We start from the raw sequence: 26,367 nt of genomic DNA, 5'->3' as shown, positions 1-26,367 counted from the left end.
TGATAACAGTCATCTTTAGTCTATTCACTCTGTCCAGCTTGATAACAGTCATCTTTAGTCTCGTTACTCTGTCCAGCTTGATAACAGTCATTGAGAGTCTCTTCACTCTGTCCAGCTTGATAATATTCATCTATAGTCTCTCCATTCTGTCCAGCTTGATAACAGTCATTTATAGTCTCTTTACTCTGTCCAGCTTGATAACAGTCATTTATAGTCTCCTCACTCTGTCCAGCTTGATAACAGTTATATATAGTCTCTTCACTCTGTCCAGCTTGAAATCAGTCATCTATAGTCTCACCACTCTGTCCAGCTTGATAACAGTCATCTATAGTTTCTTCACTCTGTCCAGCTTGATAACAGTCATCTATAGTCTCCTCACTCTGTCCAGCTTGATAACAGTCATCTATAGTCCTTTCACTCTGTCCAGCTTGATAGTCATTTATAGTCTCTTCACTCTGTCCAGCTTGATAACAGTCATCTATAGTCTTTTCACTCTGTCCAGCTTGATAACCGTCATTTATAGTCTCTTCACTCTGTCCAGCTTGATAACAGTCATCTATAGTCTCTTCACTCTGCCCAGCTTGATAACAGTCATCTATAGTCTCTTCACTCTGTCCAGCTTGATAACAGTCATCTATAGTCTCTTCACTCTGTCCAGCTTGATAACAGTTATCTATAGTCTCGTCACTCTGTCCAGCTTGATAACAGTCATTTATAGTCTCCTCACTCTGTCCAGCTTGATAACAGTTATATATAGTCTCTTCACTCTGTCCAGCTTGAAATCAGTCATCTATAGTCTCACCACTCTGTCCAGCTTGATAACAGTCATCTATAGTTTCTTCACTCTGTCCAGCTTGATAACAGTCATCTATAGTATCTTCACTCTGTCCAGCTTGATAACAGTCATCTATAGTCCTTTCACTCTGTCCAGCTTGATAGTCATTTATAGTCTCTTCACTCTGTCCAGCTTGATAACAGTCATCTATAGTCTTTTCACTCTGTCCAGCTTGATAACCGTCATCTATAGTCTCTTCACTCTGTCCAGCTTGATAACAGTCATCTATAGTCTCTTCACTCTGTCCAGCTTGATAACAGTCATCTATAGTCTCTTCACTCTGTCCAGCTTGATAACAGTCATCTATAGTCTCTTCACTCTGTCCAGCTTGATAACAGTTATCTATAGTCTCGTCACTCTGTCCAGCTTGATAACAGTCATTTATAGTCTCCTCACTCTGTCCAGCTTGATAACAGTTATATATAGTCTCTTCACTCTGTCCAGCTTGAAATCAGTCATCTATAGTCTCACCACTCTGTCCAGCTTGATAACAGTCATCTATAGTTTCTTCACTCTGTCCAGCTTGATAACAGTCATCTATAGTATCTTCACTCTGTCCAGCTTGATAACAGTCATCTATAGTCCTTTCACTCTGTCCAGCTGGATAGTCATTTATAGTCTCTTCACTCTGTCCAGCTTGATAACAGTCATCTATAGTCTTTTCACTCTGTCCAGCTTGATAACCGTCATTTATAGTCTCTTCACTCTGTCCAGCTTGATAACAGTCATCTATAGTCTCTTCACTCTGTCCAGCTTGATAACAGTCATCTATAGTCTCTTCACTCTGTCCAGCTTGATAACAGTCATCTATAGTCTCTTCACGCTGTCCAGCTTGATAACAGTTATCTATAGTCTCGTCACTCTGTCCAGCTTGATAACAGTCATTTATAGTCTCTTCACTCTGTCCAGCTTGATAGTCATTTATAGTCTCTTCACTCTGTCCAGCTTGATAACAGTCATCTATAGTCTCTTCACTCTGTCCAGCTTGATAACAGTCATATATAGTCTCTTCACTCTGTCCAGCTTGATAACAGTTATATATAGTCTCTTCACTCTGTCCAGCTTGAAATCAGTCATCTATAGTCTCACCAATCTGTCCAGCTTGATAACAGTCATCTATAGTTTCTTCACTCTGTCCAGCTTGATAACAGTCATCTATAGTCTCCTCATTCTGTCCAGCTTGATAACAGTCATCTATAGTCTCTTCACTTTGTCCAGCTTGATAACAGTCATATATAGTCTCCTCATTCTGTCCAGCTTGACAACAGTCATCTATAGTCTCATCACTCTGTCCAGCTTGATAACAGTCATCTATAGTTTCTTCACTCTGTCCAGCTTGATAACAGTCATCTATAGTCACTTCACTCTGTCCAGCTTGATAACAGTCATCTTTAGTCTCTTCACTCTGTCCAGCTTGATAACAGTCATCTTTAGTCTATTCACTCTGTCCAGCTTGATAACAGTCATCTTTAGTCTATTCACTCTGTCCAGCTTGATAACAGTCATCTTTAGTCTCTTTACTCTGTCCAGCTTGATAACAGTCATCGAGAGTCTCTTCACTCTGTCCAGCTTGATAATAGTCATCTATAGTCTCTCCACTGTGTCCAGCTTGATAACAGTGATTTATAGTCTCTTCACTCTGTCCAGCTTGATAACAGTCATTTATAGTCTCCTCACTCTGTCCAGCTTGATAACAGTTATATATAGTCTCTTCACTCTGTCCAGCTTGAAATCAGTCATCTATAGTCTCACCACTCTGTCCAGCTTGATAACAGTCATCTATAGTTTCTTCACTCTGTCCAGCTTGATAACAGTCATCTATAGTATCTTCACTCTGTCCAGCTTGATAACAGTAATCTATAGTCCTTTCACTCTGTCCAGCTTGATAGTCATTTATAGTCTCTTCACTCTGTCCAGCTTGATAACAGTCATCTATAGTCTTTTCACTCTGTCCAGCTTGATAACCGTCATTTATAGTCTCTTCACTCTGTCCAGCTTGATAACAGTCATCTATAGTCTCTTCACTCTGTCCAGCTTGACAACAGTCATCTATAGTCTCTTCACTCTGTCCAGCTTGATAACAGTCATCTATAGTCTCTTCACTCTGTCCAGCTATATAACAGTTATCTATAGTCTCGTCACTCTGTCCAGCTTGATAACAGTCATTTATAGTCTCCTCACTCTGTCCAGCTTGATAACAGTTATATATAGTCTCTTCACTCTGTCCAGCTTGAAATCAGTCATCTATAGTCTCACCACTCTGTCCAGCTTGATAACAGTCATCTATAGTTTCTTCACTCTGTCCAGCTTGATAACAGTCATCTATAGTATCTTCACTCTGTCCAGCTTGATAACAGTCATCTATAGTCCTTTCACTCTGTCCAGCTTGATAGTCATTTATAGTCTCTTCACTCTGTCCAGCTTGATAACAGTCATCTATAGTCTTTTCACTCTGTCCAGCTTGATAACCGTCATCTATAGTCTCTCCACTCTGTCCAGCTTGATAACAGTCATCTATAGTCTCTTCACTCTGTCCAGCTTGATAACAGTCATCTATAGTCACTTCACTCTGTCCAGCTTGATAACAGTCATCTTTAGTCTCTTCACTCTGTCCAGCTTGATAACAGTCATCTTTAGTCTATTCACTCTGTCCAGCTTGATAACAGTCATCTTTAGTCTATTCACTCCGTCCAGCTTGATAACAGTCATCTTTAGTCTCTTTACTCTGTCCAGCTTGATAACAGTCATCTATTGTCTCTTCACTCTGTCCAGCTTGATAACAGTCATCTATAGTATCTCCAGTTTGTCCAGCTTGATAACAGTCATATATAGTATCTCCAGTTTGTCCAGCTTGATAACAGTCATCGAAACGAAAGCTAGACAGTCAGCGAGCATCGAAAATTCCAAAAGCGATGGATATTGGACAAATTGTACAACATTTTGACGGCAAAGAAATATAATACATTTTAAGAGCAGCCCTCCGGACCGCAGCCCTCCGGCCCTCCGGACCGCTCTTAAAGGGACACAGGCCAGACAGACAGAGAGTCTCTAATAGAGGGGGAGAAGGATATCTATTTCTGTTCGTTTTCCAGTATGTTGTGTTTCTGGACCATAATGTTGCTGGGTCTGGGTCAGGGCTGGACCATAATGTTGTTGGGTCTGGGTCAGGGCTGAACCATAATGTTGGGTCTGGATCAGGGCTGGACCATAATGTTGGGTCTGGGTCAGGGCTGGACCATAATGTTGCTGGGTCTGGGTCAGGGCTGGACCATAATGTTGTTCTGGGTCTGGGTCAGGGCTGGACCATAATGTTGTTGCGTCTGGGTCAGGGCTGGACCATAATGTTGTTGTGTCTGGGTCAGGGCTGGACCATAATGTTGTTCTGGGTCAGGGCTGGAGCATAATGTTGGGTCTGGGTCAGGGCTGGAGCATAATGTTGTTCTGGGTCAGGACTGGACCATAATGTTGTTGGGTCTGGGTCAGGGCTGGACCATAATGTTGCTCTGGGTCAGGGCTGGAGCATAATCTTGGGTCTGGATCAGGGCTGGAGCATAATGTTGTTCTGGGTCAGGACTGGACCATAATGTTGTTGGGTCTGGGTCAGGGCTGGACCATAATGTTGTTCTGGGTCAGGACTGGACCATAATGTTGGGTCTGGGTCAGGGCTGGACCATAATGTTGTTCTGGGTCAGGACTGGACCATAATGTTGGGTCTGGGTCAGGGCTGGACCATAATGTTGTTCTGGGTCAGGGCTGGAGCATAATGTTGTTCTGGGTCAGGGCTGGACCATAATGTTGTTCTGGGTCAGGGCTGGAGCATAATGTTGGGTCTGGGTCAGGGCTGGACCATTGCTGTGTTACCAGAAATGAGCTGCTCACCCACGTGGTGCTGCCAGTGACCCGTGTTCCTCTCTCTGACAGCCCCGCCGCGGTGGGTGTCTGCCGGCATTCTTTACCCAGGAGGTACCCTGACACCCAACCCTCATTTAACCCAATGGATGGGTAGGGGGTGGGTACTCTGGGTTAAGTTGGAGAAAGAGGGAGAGACGGACACACAGACACACACCTACACTGAGCGCAGGTGTGTTACCGTACCTTGACAAGCTCCAGAACGGTGGTTGGGTATAAATCCTCTCCTGCAGGGGTGAGGCTGGGCAGGGCACATCTCACAGGGGTGTCCCCATGCCCTCCCCACGGTGGCACAGCACAGCGTCTTGGTACACACGATGCCCGTCAGCTGGCCCTGGCACATCTGGTTACTCACAGACGCAAAGCACGGCCCTGTACGGTAGTCTGGAGAGAAGACACACAAGTGTTACCATGGGAACTAATACTTGCAAGACAAGGAAAACAAGACTCATGAACCGATAACACGACAGACACACACACACACACACACACACACACACACACACACACACACACACACACACACACACACACACACACACACACACACACACACACACACACACACACACACACACACACACACACACTAACAATGGTTTGACAAACAATGGTTTACTTTGAGCACACACACACTCACTCCAGAGTGCACTTTTTGTACAGTTGTGTTCAGGTTCAGATGAGAGTGAAATAAGAGATCGCACGCAGGCCTGTTTTATGATCCATAACCATGGAGGTTCCACGCAGGCCTGTTTTATTATCCATAACCATGGAGGTTCCACGCAGGCCTGTTTTATGATCCATAACCATGGAGGTTGCACACAGGCCTGTTTTATGATCCATACCCATGGAGGCTGCACACAGGCCTGTTTTATGATCCATAACCATGGAGGTTGCACACAGGCCTGTTTTATGATCCATAACCATGGAGGTTCCACACAGGCCTGTTTTATGATCCATAACCATGGAGGTTGCACACAGGCCTGTTTTATGATCCATAACCATGGAGGCTGCACACAGGCTTGTTTTATGGACCATAAGCCATTCTGATAGACTTACCACAGACACACCCAGCCAGCCTGGCTCACACAGACCAGCTCCGTCCCAAATCACACCCTAGTCCCTAGGTAGGCCACTACTTTTCACCACAGCCCTTTATGTGGCTGCCCTATGGGTCAAAAGCTGTGCACTATATGACTGATACAGTGTCCTGTGAGGGTCAAGCAGGGTTTCTGTTAGTTCACAGTGAGTTAGGAGCTCCACAGGTCTGTCCAAGACAAGTAGAGATGAACACACAGGGTTACAATATTGAAGAGACACAAAGTCCTTTCTCTCTTCATCCCTCTAGCCTCATTTCTTTACCCATCTCTCCTTCTTCCCCACTCCTCTCCCTCTCCCTCCTTTCACATTCCGCTCTCTAGTTCTCTTTCTCCCTCTATCCCCTTCCCTACGATGAAACATAAACACAGAGCAGTATCCAGAGAGAAAGAGGACAGGGTGAGAGAAAGAGAGAGAGGAGAGAGTGAGAGAAAGCGAGAGAGAGAGGGAGGGAGAGAAAGAGAAAGAGAAAGAGAAAGAGAAAGAGAGAGTGAAAAAAAGAGAGAGAGAGAGAGGGGGGAGAGAGAGAGAGAGAGGGAGAGAGAAAGAGAAAGAGAGAGAGCTCCCAATCGACTCTGGAAACATTCCAAAGGCAAAAATCATTTCCACATTTCCTAGCAGACAAGAGAGACAGAGAGGAAAAAGAGAGACCTGCTCCAACATTACACTCGTTTAAAACAAACAAGACATTGTGTCTTTCTTTTTCCTGTGTGGAGTAGGGCCCAGCCCCAGAACCCACACACACACACACACACACACACACACACACACACACACACACACACACACACACACACACACACACACACACACACACACACACACACACACACACACACACACACACACACACAGGCCTGGCTGTCATGTGCAGCTCAGTCTCTCCATGGTCTGTCTTTGGCACGACCACTGTGCCAAACAGAACTGGGTCATCTCTCTCTCTCTCTCTCTCTCTCTCTGTCTCCCTCTCCCTCCCCCTTTTCTCTCTCTCCTTTCCCTCAACTCTCCTTTCCCTCAACTCTCCCCTGTCACTCTCTCTCTCTGTCTCTCTCAGTGTGGTATATGTGCTGTTCTAAGTGTTTTACCAGTCCAGACTGAGCAGGAACCCCACTCTCACTTCCACTCAGTAGTGATCTCCAGTCCAGACTGAGCAGGAACCCCACTCTCACTTCCACTCAGTTGTGATCTCCAGTCCAGACTGAGCAGGAACCCCACTCTCACTTCCACTCAGTAGTGATCTCCAGACCAGACTGAGCAGGAACCCCACTCTCACTTCCACTCAGTAGTGATCTCCAGTCCAGACTGAGCAGGAACCAGACTGAACAGGAACCAGACTGAGCAGGAACCAGACTGAGCAGGAACCAGACTGAGCAGGAACCAGACTGAGCAGGAACCAGACTGAGCAGGAACCAGACTGAACAGGAACCAGACTGAACAGGAACCAGACTGAACAGGAACCAGACTGAACAGGAACCAGACTGAGCAGGAACCAGACTGAACAGGAACCAGACTGAGCAGGAACCAGACTGAGCAGGAACCAGACTGAACAGGAACCAGACTGAACAGGAACCAGACTGAGCAGGAACCAGACTGAACAGGAACCAGACTGAGCAGGAACCAGACTGAGCAGGAACCAGACTGAACAGGAACCAGACTGAGCAGGAACCAGACTGAGCAGGAACCAGACTGAGCAGGAACCAGACTGAACAGGAACCAGACTGAGCAGGAACCAGACTGAGCAGGAACCAGACTGAGCAGGAACCAGACTGAGCAGGAACCAGACTGAACAGGAACCAGACTGAGCAGGAACCAGACTGAACAGGAACCAGACTGAGCAGGAACCAGACTGAGCAGGAACCAGACTGAACAGGAACCAGACTGAGCAGGAACCAGACTGAGCAGGAACCAGACTGAGCAGGAACCAGACTGAACAGGAACCAGACTGAGCAGGAACCAGACTGAGCAGGAACCAGACTGAACAGGAACCAGACTGAACAGGAACCAGACTGAGCAGGAACCAGACTGAGCAGGAACCAGACTGAACAGGAACCAGACTGAGCAGGAACCAGACTGAGCAGGAACCAGACTGAGCAGGAACCAGACTGAACAGGAACCAGACTGAGCAGGAACCAGACTGAACAGGAACCAGACTGAGCAGGAACCAGACTGAACAGGAACCAGACTGAGCAGGAACCAGACTGAGCAGGAACCAGACTGAGCAGGAACCAGACTGAACAGGAACCAGACTGAGCAGGAACCAGACTGAGCAGGAACCAGACTGAACAGGAACCAGACTGAGCAGGAACCAGACTGAGCAGGAACCAGACTGAGCAGGAACCAGACTGAGCAGGAACCAGACTGAACAGGAACCAGACTGAGCAGGAACCAGACTGAACAGGAACCAGACTGAACAGGAACCAGACTGAGCAGGAACCAGACTGAGCAGGAACCAGACTGAGCAGGAACCAGACTGAACAGGAACCAGACTGAGCAGGAACCAGACTGAACAGGAACCAGACTGAACAGGAACCAGACTGAGCAGGAACCAGACTGAACAGGAACCAGACTGAACAGGAACCAGACTGAGCAGGAACCAGACTGAGCAGGAACCAGACTGAGCAGGAACCAGACGGCCAGGCCGTGCTGCTAGGTCAACTGGCTATAGTCAAAATTGATGAGCATGGACTAAGCAAGTAACTATTTGTTTTAATTCAGGTTAGGGCTAAGGTTAACGTTAGGGTCAAGGTTAGCGTTAGGGTCCACATGTTGGAGAGAAAGTGCATTTCCATCCTTTGTAGTTTGATCAGATAGTGCCGACCCAGACTGTCTCAATGCAGATAAGGCCTTCAACACCCAGCTGCAGACTGACCAGCAACACAGGGGTCTACAGTAGACTGTCTGCTCTGTCTGGTTTAGGGGAAGCAGAATTAGAGAGAATGAGGAGAGATTTCACTAGACGTCTTCTATAAATCAGCACAGAGATCTTTCTAAACACTGGCCAAGGTCTCTCTCTCATCACATTACACTGGAGCTGCTGCTATTGTCTGCTTGACACATAATCCATCTGACATGATACCTGCTCATTACAACCACACACACTCTCACACACACACATACTCACACACATGCACTGGTCATTACAGACAGGAGATTGCGAGACAAGGAAAACTAGAAAGACAAACACAAAGCCATCTAAAGAAACCGCTGCATTCATTGTGTGTGTGTGTGTGTGTGTGTGTGTGTGCGAGTGTGTGTGTGTGAGTGAGTGTGTGTGTGCGAGTGTGTGTGTGCGAGTGTGTGTGTATGTGCGAGTGTGTGTGTGTGTGTGTATGTGTATGTGTGTGTGTGTGTGTGTGTGTGTGTGTGTGTGTGTGTGTGTGTGTGTGTGTGTGTGTGTGTGTGTGTATGTGCAAGTGTGTGTGTGTGTGTGTGTGTGTGTGTGTGTGTGTGTGTGTGTGTGTGTGTGTGTGTGTGTGTGTGTGTGTGTGTGTGTGTGTGTGCGTGCGTGCGTGCGTGTGTGTGTGTTCTGAGGTAAACAGGACAGAGCTGTAGGGTGAATGTGGTGTCATTCTAGCATTCATCTCTTTTCTTCTTCCTTCTCTTTTTACCCCCCCTCTTTACAGCTGGGGGATCCACCCATGTCCTCTTACAACATCTGGGAACAATCCGGCATGTTAACACACACTCTCAGTCTCAGCTCCCACCCTGCCCCTCTACAGGACTACAGTATCAGCTCCCACCCAGCCCCTCTACAGGACTACAGTATCAGCTCCCACCCAGCCCCTCTACAGGACTACAGTATCAGCTCCCACCCAGCCCCTCTACAGGACTACAGTATCAGCCCCCACCCAGCCCCTCTACAGGACTACAGTATCAGCTCCCACCCAGCCCCTCTACAGGACTACAGTATCAGCTCCCACCCAGGCCCTCTACAGGACTACAGTATCAGCTCCCACCCAGCCCCTCTACAGGACTACAGTATCAGCTCCCACCCAGCCCCTCTACAGGACTACAGTATCAGCTCCCACCCAGCCCCTCTACAGGACTACAGTATCAGCTCCCACCCAGCCCCTCTACAGGACTACAGTATCAGCTCCCACCCAGCCCTTCTACAGGACTACAGTATCAGCTCCAACCCAGCCCCTCTACAGGACTACAGTATCAGCTCCCACCCAGCCCCTCTACAGGACTACAGTATCAGCTCCAACCCAGCCCCTCTACAGGACTACAGTATCAGCTCCCACCCAGCCCCTCTACAGGACTACAGTATCAGCTCCCACCCAGCCCCTCTACAGGACTACAGTATCAGCTCCCACCCAGCCCCTCTACAGGACTACAGTATCAGCCCCCACCCAGCCCCTCTACAGGACTACAGACTCAGACCCCACCCAGCCCCTCTACAGGACTACAGACTTGGTGCCCCACCCAGCCCCTCTACAGGACTACAGTATCAGCCCCCACCCAGCCCCTCTACAGGACTACAGACTCAGACCCCACCCAGCCCCTCTACAGGACTACAGACTTGGTGCCCCACCCAGCCCCTCTACAGGACTACAGTATCAGCCCCCACCCAGCCCCTCTACAGGACTACAGACTCAGCCCCCACCCAGCCCCTCTACAGGACTACAGACTTGGTGCCCCACCCAGCCCCTCTACAGGACTACAGACTCAGCCCCCACCCAGCCCCTCTACAGGGCTACAGACTTGGTGCCCCACCCAGCCCCTCTACAGGACTACAGACTTGGTGCCCCACCCAGCCCCTCTACAGGACTACAGACTCAGCCCCCACCCAGCCTCTCTACAGGACTACAGACTTGGTGCCCCACCCAGCACCTCTACATGACTACAGTATCAGCCCCCACCCAGCCCCTCTACAGGACTACAGTATCAGCCCCCACCCAGTCCCTCTACAGGACTACAGACTTGGTGCCCCACCCAGCCCCTCTACAGGACTACAGACCTGGTGCTCCAGTCAGCCCCTCTACAGGACTACAGACTCAGCCCCCACCCAGCCCCTCTACAGGACTACAGACTTGGTGCCCCACCCAGCCCCTCTACAGGACTACAGACTTGGTGCCCCACCCAGCCCCTCTACAGGACTACAGACTTGGTGCCCCACCCATCCCCTCTACAGGACTACAGACTTGGTGCCCCACCAGCCCCTCTACAGGACTACAGACTTAGTGCCCCACCCAGCCCCTCTACAGGACTACAGACTTGGTGCCCCACCCAGCCCCTCTACAGGACTACAGACTCAGCCCCCACCCAGCCCATCTACAGGACTACAGACTTGGTGCCCCACCCAGCCCCTCTACAGGACTACAGACTTGGTGCCCCACCCAGCCCCTCTACAGGACTACAGACTCAGCCCCCACCCAGCCCCTCTACAGGACTACAGACTCAGCCCCCACCCAGCCCATCTACAGGACTACAGACTTGGTGCCCCACCCAGCCCCTCTACAGGACTACAGACTTGGTGCCCCAGTCAGTGGTCAGATCAATAACAACTCCAAGAAACGTGTCATAATCAACTTGTTTGTGTTCTATTTTAGAACTAACTTTTACACATCATCTAAAAAAAGGCAGCAATTTATTGGGCACAAACTGAACTATCTCTGGATGTTTTGATTAGTTATAATGACGTATTTCATTCCAGAAGAGTTCCAATCTGAACCTCTGCAGAACTATGGCAGGACTCATGACTAGGGCTAGGAGTTTGCCTGGTCAGGTCACATGGTCAGGTCATGAAAGCCTCGTGGCACTAGACGATACCTGAGTGTTTCCACAACAGCAGTAGGTCTGGTGTGAAGAGAAGACAAGAAGGGAAGGAAAGAGGGGAAACCCATCATGAACTGGGTCAACTGACTTTCCTGGAGACACTCCAGATATTATGTTTATACAGAAATCTGTCCATCTTTTCCACATTTCTCTGCTAGACACAAACCCTTCCTCTCCTTTCTCTCTCCCTTTCTCTCTCTCTCTCCCTCTCCCTTTCTCTCTCCCTCTCCCATTCTCTCTCCCTCTCCTTTCCTCTCTCCTTCTCCTTTCCTCTCTCCCTCTCCCTTTCCTCTCTCCCTCTCCCTTTCCTCTCTCCCTCTCCCTTTCTCTCTCCCTCTCCCATTCTCTCTCCCTCTCCTTTCCTCTCTCCCTCTCATTTCCTCTCTCCCTCTCCCTTTCTCTCTCCCTCTCCCATTCTCTCTCCCTCTCCTTTCCTCTCTCCCTCTCATTTCCTCTCTCCCTCTCCCTTTCTCTCTCCCTTTCCTCTCTCCCTCTCCTTTCTTCGCTCCCTCTCCTTTCCTCTCTCCCTCTCCCTTTCTCTCTCCCTCTCCCATTCTCTCTCCCTCTCCCATTCTCTCTCCCTCTCCCATTCTCTCTCCCTCTCCCATTCTCTCTCCCTCTCCTTTCCTCTCTCCCTCTCCCTTTCCTCTCTCCCTCTCCCTTTCCTCTCTCCCTCTCCCTTTCCTCTTTCCCTCTCCTTTCCTCTCTCCCTCTCCCTTTCTCTCTCCCTCTCCCTTTCTCTCTCCCTCTCCTTTCCTCTCTCCCTCTCCTTTCCTCTCTCCCTCTCCCTTTCTCTCTCCCTCTCCTTTCCTCTCTCTCTCTCTTTGTCTCACTCTCCCTTTGACTCACTCTCCCTTTCTTTCTCTCTCTCTCTCTGACCATACAACCATGTCAAACTATGGATATAAACTTAATGACCTATCGTGCCTGTATGTATGTATGTATGTATGTATGTATGTATGTATGTATGTATGTATGTATGTATGTATGTATGTATGTATGTATGTATGTATGTATGTACACTATATATACAAAAGTATGTGGAAACCTATTTCAGCCACACCCATTGCTGACAGGTGTATACATCTCCATAGATAAACATTGGCCTTACTGAATAGCTCAGTGACTTTCAACGTGGCACCATCATAGGATGCCACTTTTCCAAAAAGTCAGTTTGACACATTTCTGTGAAGAGGTTTCCACGGACGAGCAGCAGCACACAAGCCTAAGATCACCATGCGTAATGCCAAGCGTCGGCTGGAGAGGTGTAAAGCTTGCCACCATTGGACTCTGGAGCAGTGGAAACGTGTTCTCTGGAGTGATGAATCACGCTTCACCCTCTGGCAGTCCGACGGATAAATCTGGGTTTGGTGGATGCCAGGAGAACCGCACCTGCCCGAATGCATAGTGCCAACTGTTGAGGAAGGCCATTTTCTGTTTCAGCATGACAAATGTTTTTTGTTTTTTTAACCTTTATTTAACTAGGCAAGTCAGTTAAGAACAAATTATTATTATTTTATTTTCAATGACAGCCTAGGAACAGTGGGTTAACTGTCTTGTTCAGGGGCAGAACGACAGACCTTCACCTTGTCAGCTCAGGGACTCGATCCTGCAACCTTTCGGTCACTAGTCCAACGCTCCAACCACTAAACTACCTGCCCCCATGCACAAAGCGAGGTCCATACAGAAATGGATTGTCAAGATCGGTGTGGAAGAACTTGACTGGCCTGCACAGAGCCCTGACCTCAACTCCATCAAGCATCTTTGGGATGAATTGGAACGCCGACTGCGAGACAGGCCATAATAACCCAACAGCCGTGCCTGACCACACTAATGCTCTTGTGGCTGAATGGAAGCAAGTCCCTGCAGCAATGTTCCAACATCTAGTGGAAAACCTTCCCAGAAGAGTGGAGACTGTTATAGCAGCAAAGGGGGACAAAACTCCATATTAATGGGCATGATTTTGGAAGCAGTATGTACAGTATGTATGTGTGTACGTGTGTACATGTTTGAGTGTGTGTGTGTGTGTGTGTGTGTGCATGTGTACGTGTGTACGTGTTTGAGTGTGTGTGTGTGTGTGTGCATGTGTTCCTCAGCTGGTTGAGTTCTAAGCCCAGTATCAGGGTGGGACAGTCTCTAGGGACAGACACACACACACACAGAACACACACACACAAACAGAATACACACACACATTGTACCCTGTGTCAGCTCTATATGAGCAGGGGAAGGACCAAATCATTTCAGATAAACAGAGAGCTTCTCCCCAGAACCAAATCTATCCTGTCAGTTATCAGTAACCCTGAAGGAAAGTAGCAGAGGCAAGGGGGCCATTTCAGAGTTAAGACGCAGCCCATCTGTGTGTGAGGAGGACAGCAATTAGTGTTCTGCTGTTAAACTAAATATTATCTTTACAAGGTCACTGCTACGACCTCCAGGGGTCGCACCATCGCTAGAGACAGAGACCTACGTACGTCTTGCATCTCCTCTGTGTGTGTGTGTGTGTGTGTGTGTGTGTGCGCACGTGTGTGTGTGTGTATATGTGTGCATGCAATCGTGTGTGTGTGTATGTGTGTGCGCGTGTGTGACTACGTGTGCGTGTGGGCATTTTTCTGTGTGTGTGCACATGTGCGCGTGTGTGTATACAGAATGTGTGCGTGTTATAATGTGTGTGCACGTGTGTGTGTGTATGTGTGTGTGTGTGTGTGTATGTGTGCGTGCCAGCGTATGTGTGTGTGTGTGTGTGTGTGTGTGTGTGTGTGTGTGTGTGTGTGTGTGTGTGTGTGTGTGTGTATGTTTATGTGTGTGTATACAGTATGTGTGCGTGTTATAATGTGTGTGCACGTGTGTGTGTAGTGTGTGTGTGTGTGTGTGTGTGTGTGTGTGTGTGTGTGTGTGTGTGTGTGTGTGTGTGTGTATGTGTGCGTGTATGCAGAATGTGTGCGCGTTATAATGTGTGTGCACGTGTGTGTATGTGTGTGTGTGTGTGTATGTGTGCGTGCAAGCATGTTTTCTAAGGAGTTACTTTTGTGTCATTAATATTAAGAAAAGCTTCTGAAATTGAGAACAAAATTCTTAGTATTGCAAACAATAATAATTATATTGAAAGCAAAACATAAATCCAAAAGTATCATTTTTAAATGCGCACACAAATGAATTGTAAATGAATGCAATAGTTTTAAATGAACCATTTTCAATAAAAAGTTGATTGTGATCAAATGCCTTCCTCTTTGCCTACAATTATTTTTATGCCGTTTCAAGTTTGGCACATTCATTCCAACAGCATACCACCCGGTACCCACTGCTGGTTTTCCTCTGGAGCTGAGCAGGGTTGGTCCTAGTTGGTCCCTGGATGGGAGACCAGATGTTACTGGATGTGGGGTTGGAGGCCAGTAGGGGCACCCTTCCCTCTAGTCTTTCTCTGTGTCATTAACAATCCCACCTATCATAACATGAAGTGGAGCTATTACTCCAAAACCGGTTGACCAATAAGGATGCATCAACTATGCTACCCTCTAAACCCTGCCTACATGGAATGTATTTATATAGAGGCTCTCTGCTTACTGAACTACTTTCTGTTTTTTATGTCTTGCTTTCAATAGCATTATCTTTATTTGCAATACTGGCCCAATAGTAACTCCATAGTTTTTTACCAGAGTTCAGAGCACACCAGGACGCTGGTGGGGGCAACCAACAGTAAACATCCAATAGGCCTGGACATTTTCCAGACCTCAGTTTTTCAGCAGATGTGGAAAATAACCGTAATTTAGGAACACAAGCGTGACAGGCGCAGCGTTCAACAACAAACCATGTTCTGGCCAATAAAACAGACTGTTGTGTGTGAAGCAAACATGTCACGCTATCAACACTGTCAGCTGTCCTCATTCTGAAGTAAGAAAATGTCAGTTCTGACAGACAGACAGACAGACAGACAGACAGACAGACAGACAGACAGACAGACAGACAGACAGACAGACAGACAGACAGACAGGTATAAATGACAACTGTGATCCTACCTCTCTCACACTGTGCCCCCGTGAAGCCGTAGGTACAAACACAGCGGTTAGGAGCCACACACCGTCCTCCATTCTGACAACCTGTCTCACACACCGCTGCATGGGAGAGAGAAAGACAGAAATACACCAGGGATCTCAGGTTAGGATCCCATCTATAGGGTTTATACAGTGTTTATACAGGTGGTTGTATATTGATTGTATAGTGGTTGTATATTGATTGTATAGTGGTTGTGTGTATATAGTGGTTGTGTAATAGTTGTGTATTGGTTGTATAGTGTGTATATAGTGGTTGTGTGTATATAGTGGTTGTGTAGAGGTTGTGTAATAGTTGTGTATTGGTTGTATAGTGTGTATATAGTGGTTGTGTGTATATAGTGGTTGTGTAGAGGTTGTGTAATAGTTGTGTATTGGTTGTATAGTGTGTATATAGTGGTTGTGTGTATATAGTGGTTGTGTAGAGGTTGTGTAATAGTTGTGTATTGGTTGTATAGTGTGTATATAGTGGTTGTGTGTATATAGTGGTTGTGTAGAGGTTGTGTAATAGTTGTGTATTGGTTGTATAGTGTGTATATAGTGGTTGTGTGTATATAGTGGTTGTGTAGAGGTTGTGTAATAGTTGTGTATTGGTTGTATAGTGTGTATATAGTGGTTGTGTGTATATAGTGGTTGTGTAGAGGTTGTGTAATAGTTGTGTATTGGTTGTATAGTGTGTATATAGTGGTTGTGTGTATATAGTGGTTGTGTAGAGGTTGTGTAATAGTTGTGCATTGGTTGTATAGTGTGTATATAGTGGTTGTGTGTATATAGCAGTTCTTACGTTGACCACAGTGGTTTCCCACGTATCCTTTCTGACACTGGCAGTGGTCATCAGCACAGCTCCCACCATTCATACAGCGGATGTTACAGTTTTGGACTGGTGGGGGTTGGGAGAGAGAGAGAGAGGAAGGAAGATACGCGAGAAGAGAGAGAGAGAGGATGGAGAGAAGGGGGGAGACAGAGAGAGAGAGAGAGAGAGAGAGAGAGAGAGGAAGGAAGATAGTATACAAAACCCATACACCCACACCACACCCACACCAGACCCACACACACACACACACACACACACACACACACACACACACACACACACACACACACACACACACACACACACACACACCAGGTTAAGCTAACAACACAAACACACAGATAGGGCTACACTTTCAGTACAAACGCACCAAAATTCCCTCCGAATTGTGTTTATCATAAATCCCATTCAGATATAATATTCGCTCAAATTGATTGTGTGAAAACAGATGAGCACACGGCCCAACACTGCTCTGAGCTGCTCTACTCAACGCTGCAACAAGGATTAGTAGATGTTGACTATGGAATTCTTCCAACACACACACACCCATTCTGCCCTGAGACTGAACAATCAGCTTTCACAGTTCAGCTGCTATTCAAGGGAGAGCGGCACGGCAAAACAGATCAATTCTTCATGAGCTCTGTGCTGTACGGTGGGTTGTTTTGGAGAGTTATGTTAAGTTTTGGTGGAGTGTCGTTGCATATTTTACATTCTGTGCAGCTAGTCTTTTCAGTAAGGCAAGAAACAGGAGAACACTTTTTGAAACAGAGTGAAACAGGGAGGTACTATCAAAGTATTTTGCTACGGTGTGCCCTACTGAACACCACCCTGCTCCCAGCACACACACTCTAACACGACCAGGAGGGAGAACCCTGAGACAGGATATGACATCATCCAACAGTCATGGTAGAAACCACAAAACAATCTGGACTGTAGCAATCACTGCCAAAACAACAGCCTCCCTCCTCCCTCCATCCCTCCTTCCCGCCCACCCTCCCTCCTAGTCCATCAGCTCTAACAGCCCAGCCCTGCAGCTCTCAGCTCTCTAACTCTGGAACTCTGAATCTCAGTTCTCCAGAGAAGGAAACAGAACAGATTTCTACGTCTGAGTTCTCTGTTTCACACCTCTCAACACCAGACATTGTTTATGCTGCCCTGCGGGAAAATGTTGCAGACTTCAGTGATGTGTAACAGTGGGTCTCTTTTTTTAAATCCACAGAGGAGAGTTAGAGGGAAGCAGAGGGATGGGGTGTGGTGGACCTAGAAACATTTCTCATACATGGATCTAGAATATCTATTATCTGTTTCATATGTTGAAGTCCTTGTTAGTAAAGGCAGTGAAAGGCTTTTGAAATGGAAGAATGGATACCAGGCTAAAGTAAGGTGGTGATAGACTACAGTCAGATGTGGGCTGGGGTGTGGTGGGCCTGGGGATAAGGCTGTTCCTTCCAGAACACAGTTCACATCTATCTGGCTCAGACAGGGAAACTAAGGGCTGGATTCATTCAGTAGATCAGCGTTATAGCCGCTTTTGCGGAGACCGCATTCACAGTAAATGCTCTATATGTCATCTCAATCAAAAATGACCTTCACATTTCAACCACGCTACAACGCAGATGTTCGGCGCTACAGACTGAATCCAGTCCCTGTAAAGCAGTGTTCTATCTGAATGTGTAGAGATACGGTTGATAGACACTGTTGTACATCATTCTAGATTATTGTTCTGCTCTGTTGTACATCATTCTAGATTATTGTTCTGCTCTGTTGTACATCATTCTAGATTATTGTTCTGCTCTGTTGTACATCATTCTAGATTATTGTTCTGCTCTGTTGTACATCATTCTAGATTATTCTTCTGCTCTGTTGTACATCATTCTAGATTATTGTTCTGCTCTGTTGTACATCATTCTAGATTATTGTTCTGCTCTGTTGTACATCATTCTAGATTATTCTTCTGCTCAGTTGTACATCATTCTAGATTATTCTTCTGCTCTGTTGTACATCATTCTAGATTATTGTTCTGCTCTGTTGTACATCATTCTAGATTATTGTTCTGCTCTGTTGTACATCATTCTAGATTATTGTTCTGCTCTGTTGTACATCATTCTAGATTATTGTTCTGCTCTGTTGTACATCATTCTAGATTATTGTTCTGCTCTGTTGTACATCATTCTAGATTATTGTTCTGCTCTGTTGTACATCATTCTAGATTATTGTTCTGCTCTGTTGTACATCATTCTAGATTATTCTTCTGCTCTGTTGTACATCATTCTAGATTATTCTTCTGCTCTGTTGTACATCATTCTAGATTATTCTTCTGCTCTGTTGTACATCATTCTAGATTATTCTTCTGCTCTGTTGTACATCATTCTAGATTATTGTTCTGCTCTGTTGTACATCATTCTAGATTATTGTTCTGCTCTGTTGTACATCATTCTAGATTATTGTTCTGCTCTGTTGTACATCATTCTAGATTATTGTTCTGCTCTGTTGTACATCATTCTAGATTATTCTTCTGCTCTGCTGTTGGTCTGACAGTACCTGACATGGATCCACAAGAAGGAGCGATGGACCCAGTGGGACAGGTACACATGTTGGGTCTGGAGCAGAACCCGTCTCCACACGAGCTCCGACAGATGGCTGCAGAGGACCAGAGAGACCACACATGTCAGTACAACACACACACCTCCTAACCACACACAGTCTGCATGGATCTAGAAACCCAGTCATCTGAGTTGATTATGAGGAGTATATTACAGAGATTCTCCTGATCTTACAGGAGAGCACATTCAAATGTTATGCCCATAAGGCCTAGAGTTTGTACAGGTCAGGTTACCTGGTTAGGAAAAACTCTGGTCCCTCTAGTCTACAATAGAAGGGTCTCTATTGGCTGTCACTAGCTTCTCCCCCTTCAGTCTCTCACTGTATAGTTGAACATCCCAGCTAACCAGAAGAGAGACCTCATCAGGAGCTTTCATTTGAAACATAAAACTCCTGTTGGCCAGTTATGTGTGTTCTGTTGCTCAGCCCTCATCATGGCTGGGCTGGGTTTAGTACTGTAATACTGGTGCCCATCTGGTAGGACTACTGCGCTGCTATCTTCTACCCAGTATTCACTACTTTTGGGTGGACATACAGTACAGACTTAACGACTGTATTCAGGAAGGCAGCCTGGAGCTGGTACACCCACCCCCTATCCCTCCTGCTACCATAGCAACCCCCCCCCCTCCCCCCAGCCCCCAGCCCAGTCAGGTAGAGGGAGGCAGGAAGCATGGGGAGAGTGACCCTGTGTCCCAAGACTCCACTGCTAAACAACGTCATTAGAGGAAGGAAGGCAGGCAGGCAGGCAGGCAGGCAGGCAGGCAGGCAGGCAGGCAGGCAGGCAGGCAGGCAGGCAGGCAGGCAGGCAGGCAGGCAGGCAGGCAGGCAGGCAGGCTGCAATCACAATCCCAATCAAACAGTCCTGTGTAACCCACCACCCTGCTACAGGCTTCCTGAACCCAACTCTGATACAAGTTCCCTGCTTTCCTGAGAGAGAGAGAGAGAGAGAGAGAGAGAGAGAGAGAGAGAGATGCCTGCTACTCTGGCCAGGGCAAAACAACATCTCAGAGAGTAGACCCATTCAGACTCAGGAGACAAACTGACATCACCTTTCATTTGACTGATGTATCACTTCACTGTTTCACTTCTCTGATCTGAACAGTTCAGGCTCACTTTAACCCTGGCTTAATAGCATATCATGTTGGTCCCACGCACATACTCTATAGTAAGTAGCCTACGGACTGGGGTCATTGGTAGCTTGAGGGTTAAACACCTTCAGTAGGTTTTGATTTCCAGTCTCATCAGTGTATGACCGGATAGCTAAGTATTAATGAGTTAGTTATCTCAGAGCCACACTGTGTCTGGCTAAGCTAATTGGACAAACAGCGCTAGCTGCCCACAGAGAGAGCTGGACCGCCTCCCTACTGCGCCACAGGACATTGTGGGCCAGAACCACAGCGTTCTGGAACAGGACCGGGTTCGGGCCCGCCCACCAGCCTGGCTCAGACACAAACACACTAACCTCATAGTGTTACAAGCACTCATCATACTATACTCAACAATACACAGTACACCCTGCCTTACCTACACAGATATATTACTATGAGACAGTCAGTACACCCTACCTTACCTACACAGACATATTACTATGAGACAGACAGTACACCCTACCTTACCTACACAGACATATTACTATGAGACAGACAGTACACCCTGCTTTACCTACACAGACATATTACTATGAGACAGTCAGTACACCCTACCTTACCTACACAGACATATTACTATGAGACAGTCAGTACACCCTGCCTTAAGTACACAGACATATTACTATGAGACAGTCAGTACACCCTACCTTACCTACACAGACATATTACTATGAGACAGTCAGTACACCCTGCCTTACCTACACAGACATATTGTCACGTCCTGGCCAGTATAAAGGTTAATTAGTATTGTAGTTTGGTCAGGACGTGGCAGAGGGTATTTGTTTTATGTGGTTCAGGGTGGTGTGTTTTGTAAAAAGGGTGTTTGATTTAGTAATTCCGGGTTTTGGTTTATGTTTAGGTATTTCTATGTGGAGTCTAGTGAGTGTATGTCTATGTTTGATTAATTGGGGTTGGGACTCTCAGTTGAAGGCAGGTGTTGTCTATCTGCCTTTGATTGAGAGTCCCATACATTAGGGTGTGTTTGTGTGTGTGATTTGTGGGTGATTGTTCTGTGTTAGCCTTGTGCCTTGCAGACTGTCAGTGAAACGTTCGTTTTCTTGTTTGTTGTTTTTGTATTCGTTTTGAAGTGAATAAATGTTCAAAATGAACAATCACATACCTGCTGCGTATTGGTCTACCTTTTCCGACGATGATTTCGTTATATCGTCAGAAGACGAAGAAATCCCTGACACATATTACTATGAGACAGTCAGTACACCCTACCTTACCTAAACAGACATATTACTATGAGACATACAGTACACCCTAGCCTTACCTACAGAGGTATATTACTATAAGACATACAGTACACCCTACCCTACCTACAGAGGTATATTACTATAAGACATACTGTACACCCTACCCTACCTATAGAGGTATATTACTATGAGACATACAGTACACCCTACCCTACCTATAGAGGTATATTACTATAAGACATACAGTACACCCTACCCTACCTACAGAGGTATATTACTATGAGACATACAGTACACCCTACCTTACCTACAGAGGTATATTACTATAAGACATACTGTACACAACGCCTTACCTACAGAGGTATATTAATATAAGACATACAGTACACCCTGCCTTACCTACAGAGGTATATTACTATAAGACATACAGTACACCCTGCCTTACCTACAGAGGTATATTACTATAAGACATACAGTACACCCTGCCTTACCTACAGAGGTATATTACTATAAGACATACAGTACACCCTGCCTTACCTACAGAGGTATATTACTATAAGACATACAGTACACCCTACCCTACCTATAGAGGTATATTACTATAAGACATACAGTACACCCTGCCTTACCTACAGAGGTATATTACTATAAGACATACAGTACACCCTACCCTACCTATAGAGGTCTATTACTCTAAGACATACAGTACACCCCGCCTTACCTACAGAGGTGTATTACTATAAGACATGCACAATATGTTAGGCTTCCCAAGAACACATTTGCCCACAAACATTAACTACAAACAGCACAGAACAAATTGTAATATACAGTACCATTGGGTTTAGAAAACCATGGTGTGTAGATAAGAGACAGTAGATAGAAAACAGACAGAGAGAGACTCACGGACGATGCACTGGTTGCCCCCGGTCAGAGTCTTCCATCCTGGACAGCAGTAGGCGTTGAAACGAGAGCCACACACATTGGGCCTGCGGAAGAGGAGAGACAGAAACACAGAATCACTGGTTAAACACATTCTGGAGCCCACACACACACCTCATTCTACAACCATGGTCCTGCCTGGCGACCCCCTGCCTTCAGTGCACATTTTTGTTCCAACCCAGCACTAACACAACTGGTTTAATCAAAGCTTGAAGATGTAGTGGATTAGTGGATCTCAATGATACAGTATATAGCCATGGGATCAATGTTATTGTGAACAAGGCAACAGTAAACATCTCATCCCCGACGAAAATCAGGTCAGTGCTGTCTGAGATATCACGTGACAAACTGACGAACGTACGGAGACAGATACACAGTCCCCTTCCCGATTTCAGAGTTTGGCTGTTGTGTAATAGGAAGAAAGGTTTCACACAGCATAGCAGACTTTCAGACTGTGCCTGTTGCAACCACAGACTGTTTAGTACATCATGGGTTGCAACACGCCGTGCCTGGGCTACACCTGGTGACTGTAATGCCAGCGGGGAAACAGCACAACACAGTGGCCTGGACGCTGAACTGCAGCACCTGATCCTTCACTGTGAGAGTTTATAGAGGGTTCTGATTCATTAACTCACAATAAACACACTTCAAACAACCATAGCTAGTGAGCCCTGGAGATTAGGCATTTATCTATCTATGCCAGTATCAGCTGTCTACAGTCATGATATACACACACACACACACACACACACACACACACACACACACACAGACATGCACACACACACCACCTCTCAAGCAGTGACCCACTGTGTACAGCTGCTGAGGTGCTTTAAAAAGCAGGGTGTGGTGTTTAGGACTAGAGAAAATATTAAACTGCTTCTCTCTCTCCATCCCTCCCTCCTTCTCTCTCCCCTCTCTCTCTCCATCCCTCCCTCCTTCTCTCTCCCCTCTCTCTCTCCATCCCTCCCTCCTTCTCTCTCCCCTCCCCCTCTTTCTCTCTCTTTCTCTCTCTATCCCTCCCTCTCTCACCCCTCTCTCTCTCTCCCCTCCCTCTCTCTCTCTCTCTCCCTCTCTCTCTCTCCCTCCCTCCCTCCCCTCCCTCTCTCCCTCTCTCTCTCTCCCTCCCTCCCTCCCCTCCCTCTCTCTCTCTCTCTCTCTCTCTCTATCTCTCCCCCTCCCTCTATCCCTCCCCCTCTCCCTCTATCTCTCCCCCACTCTCTCGCTCTCTCTCTCTCCCTCTCTTTTCTGTCTCTCAGTCCAGCAGGCATTCCGACAGCCCCACACCGCCAATGGGCTTCTTTGTTTGGATATAATTTATTGTTGCAGCCGACAGGAATGTGATATTCTTGCCAGTATTTAATTACTAAACTTTCATCCTAACTTCCCATCACAGAGAATCCCACCTGTTGGGGTCCAGCGACGGGATTCTCAACAAATTAACAAAAGGAAAATGTTAAACTCTCCTGTGACCTTGTCTTCAGTAATGACCACTGACTAGTAGACCACAGCAGTAGGCCTATAGTTAATGACCTGACTAGTAGACCACAGCAGTAGGCCTATAGTTAATGACCTGACTAGTAGACCACAGCAGTAGGCCTATAGTTAATGACCTGACTAGTAGACCACAGCAGTAGGCCTATAGTTAATGACCTGACTAGTAGACCACAGCAGTAGGCCTATAGTTAATGACCTGACTAGTAGACCACAGCAGTAGGCCTACAGAGGTAGTAATGACCTGACTAGTAGACCACAGCAGTAGGCCTACAGAGTTAGTAATGACCTGACTAACAGACCACAGCAGTAGGCCTACAGTTAATGACCTGACTAGTAGACCACAGCAGTAGGCCTACAGAGGTAGTAATGACCTGACTAGTAGACCACAGCAGTAGGCCTACAGAGGTAGTAATGACCTGACTAGTAGACCACAGCAGTAGGCCTACAGAGTTAGTAATGACCTGACTAACAGACCACAGCAGTAGGCCTACAGGTAATGACCTGACTAGTAGACTACAGCAGTAGGCCTACAGAGGTAGTAATGACCTGACTAGTAGACCACAGCAGTAGGCCTACAGTTAATGACCTGACTAGTAGACCACAGCAGTAGGCCTACAGAGGTAGTAATGACCTGAATAGTAGACCACAGCAGTAGGCCTACAGAAGTAGTAATGACCTGACTAGTAGACCACAGCAGTAGGCCTACAGTTAATGACCTGACTAGTAGACCACAGCAGTAGGCCTACAGTTAATGACCTGACTAGTAGACCACAGCAGTAGACCTACAGTTAATGACCTGATTAGTAGACCACAGCAGTAGGCCTACAGACGAGTAGGCAGGTTTGGCAGGTTACTACAACAGACAATACAATAGGCATAAAAATACCATTTCTAAAGTGTCAGATTCTTATTGAACATGCATTAGTGAGGGAGAATGAGGATGTTTATAATCCTGTAGATAGATTAAGTAAGCAACTAACTTCTCCCCCATCAATACAGAGTGATATATAATGTAGGACATCATGCATGACACTGTGACAGGTTAACTAACTACAGAAGACATATGTTTAAAAACGTATGGACTATAATGATGTAGTAATGACAGACAATTAGTAACAACTTCATTAGACTATGCCTACAAGGTGTAAATTAAGGTAAGGTGCTGGTGACTGTGTCATAAGGGATAAGTGATAATAGATAAGAGTCATTGCCTACCCTTTGAGGACGTCTGTCCCTCCTCCCCTCCGCTTGGCCCGGCTGGCTCTGGGTTGGGTCGGAGTCTGCCTGGCCGGCTCGCTGTCTACAGTTAATAACGGCAAAGACACCAGCTCTCCTTCGGTAAGTCTAGCTTCTCCTCCGGTTCCCCCAGCCTGCCCAGCCTGCTCAGCCTCAGCCCCGCCAGGCTCCGTCCACAGCGACAGGACCGCCACCAGAGCCACCGCGAGCCTCACCAGCCGCCGCCGACACATTGCTACAGGCCTGGTGATCTTCTCACAAGTTCACAATAACTCCACTTTTTGGTCAAAAAAACAGTTGTCTTTTCGGTTTTAAGTCGCGTTTCTCCTAAATCCAACCGGGGTTCAGGGAAATAGTCCCGAGTCAAGCTGCAAAAAAAAAGATCAGATTGTTTTTCAGAAACAAGCAGAGAAATGTGCAGCGCAGAAGATGCTGCAATTTGGAAAGAAATAACTGGGCTATGATAGTTTTCTATAGACACTACGACTGTCTGCACGGAATGCATCTCTGCCAGATGTTGAGGTTACAGACGAACTATCTAACAATCATTTGTATACATAATACAAATAGTCCAATAAGAACATAAGTGGTACTTCAAGTTTGTTTTAATTAAAATCAAAAAGCATTGTGCAATTGCGCAGGAGAAAATGCCTACCTTCTCTCCACAGCTGGAGACAGTCGTCAAAGCAGACCAGGCGCAGTACCCCACGTACTTGCTGTTCCAGAATAAACGACTTCAAGAAAATGAGAAGAATAATGGAAAACAACCTCCAGTGACAAAATCAAATTCTCAATAGTCTAGCATTGTGTTTTTTCTTTATTAATCCGACACATCCGATATGATCAGGATGTCTTGATTCTGTATGGCGTGATCAGAGGCGTTGAGACATTCTACAGTATATGTAGAGAGAGGCGTTGAGACGTTCTACAGTAGCCGTGGAGAAGATAAGTCTTCTACCCTCTCCTTCTCTCCTGCTTTCTTTCTCTCCCTGTCTCTCACACAGCCAAACTCACTCACTCCCCATCCCTGCCCTCCTCAACTTTCCCCAAAAGGTTTTTGTCCTCTCGCGATACATACATTCCAGTCAAACAAGGGTCCACTACTGTTACAGTTACAAACACACAGTTAATGGTATAGCGCCATAGCAAAAAACCAACGACAGAGGGTGAGACATTTCATACAGCATTGGGACTTAGATGTTTGTTAGAATAATGTAAAGAGTAAAGACACCTACTTTGTTTTCAGCAGGTAAAATAGGCCTAC

General features: G+C 46.5%; 1 protein-coding gene across 3 annotated transcripts in view; it reads right to left on the bottom strand.

Annotated features, from left to right (window-relative positions):
* Window positions 1-26,108, bottom strand: part of LOC106595265 (fibrillin-1) — a 159,455-nt gene extending 133,347 nt beyond the window's left edge. For 2 of the 3 annotated variants that reach the window (XM_045689379.1, XM_045689381.1), the window contains exons 1-7: window positions 25,759-26,107; window positions 25,083-25,471; window positions 22,335-22,417; window positions 19,025-19,123; window positions 16,454-16,549; window positions 15,637-15,732; window positions 4,931-5,128 (exon numbers count right to left, since the gene is read on the bottom strand). In XM_045689379.1, coding sequence (XP_045545335.1) covers window positions 4,931-5,128; window positions 15,637-15,732; window positions 16,454-16,549; window positions 19,025-19,123; window positions 22,335-22,417; window positions 25,083-25,336 — 826 coding nt within the window. In that variant the 5' untranslated portion in view covers window positions 25,337-25,471; window positions 25,759-26,107. Of the gene's footprint in view, window positions 1-4,930; window positions 5,129-15,636; window positions 15,733-16,453; window positions 16,550-19,024; window positions 19,124-22,334; window positions 22,418-25,082; window positions 25,472-25,758 lie in introns of all 3 variants that reach the window. The other variant, XM_045689380.1, reaches the window with a different exon arrangement.
* Window positions 26,109-26,367: the final 259 nt, after the last annotated feature.

The sequence above is a fragment of the Salmo salar genome, chromosome ssa11 (assembly GCF_905237065.1).
Source record: "Salmo salar chromosome ssa11, Ssal_v3.1, whole genome shotgun sequence".
Lineage (NCBI taxonomy): Eukaryota > Metazoa > Chordata > Actinopteri > Salmoniformes > Salmonidae > Salmo > Salmo salar.
The sequence above is the reverse complement of the archived record's forward strand: the minus strand, read 5'-3'. Positions and strand labels throughout refer to the sequence as shown.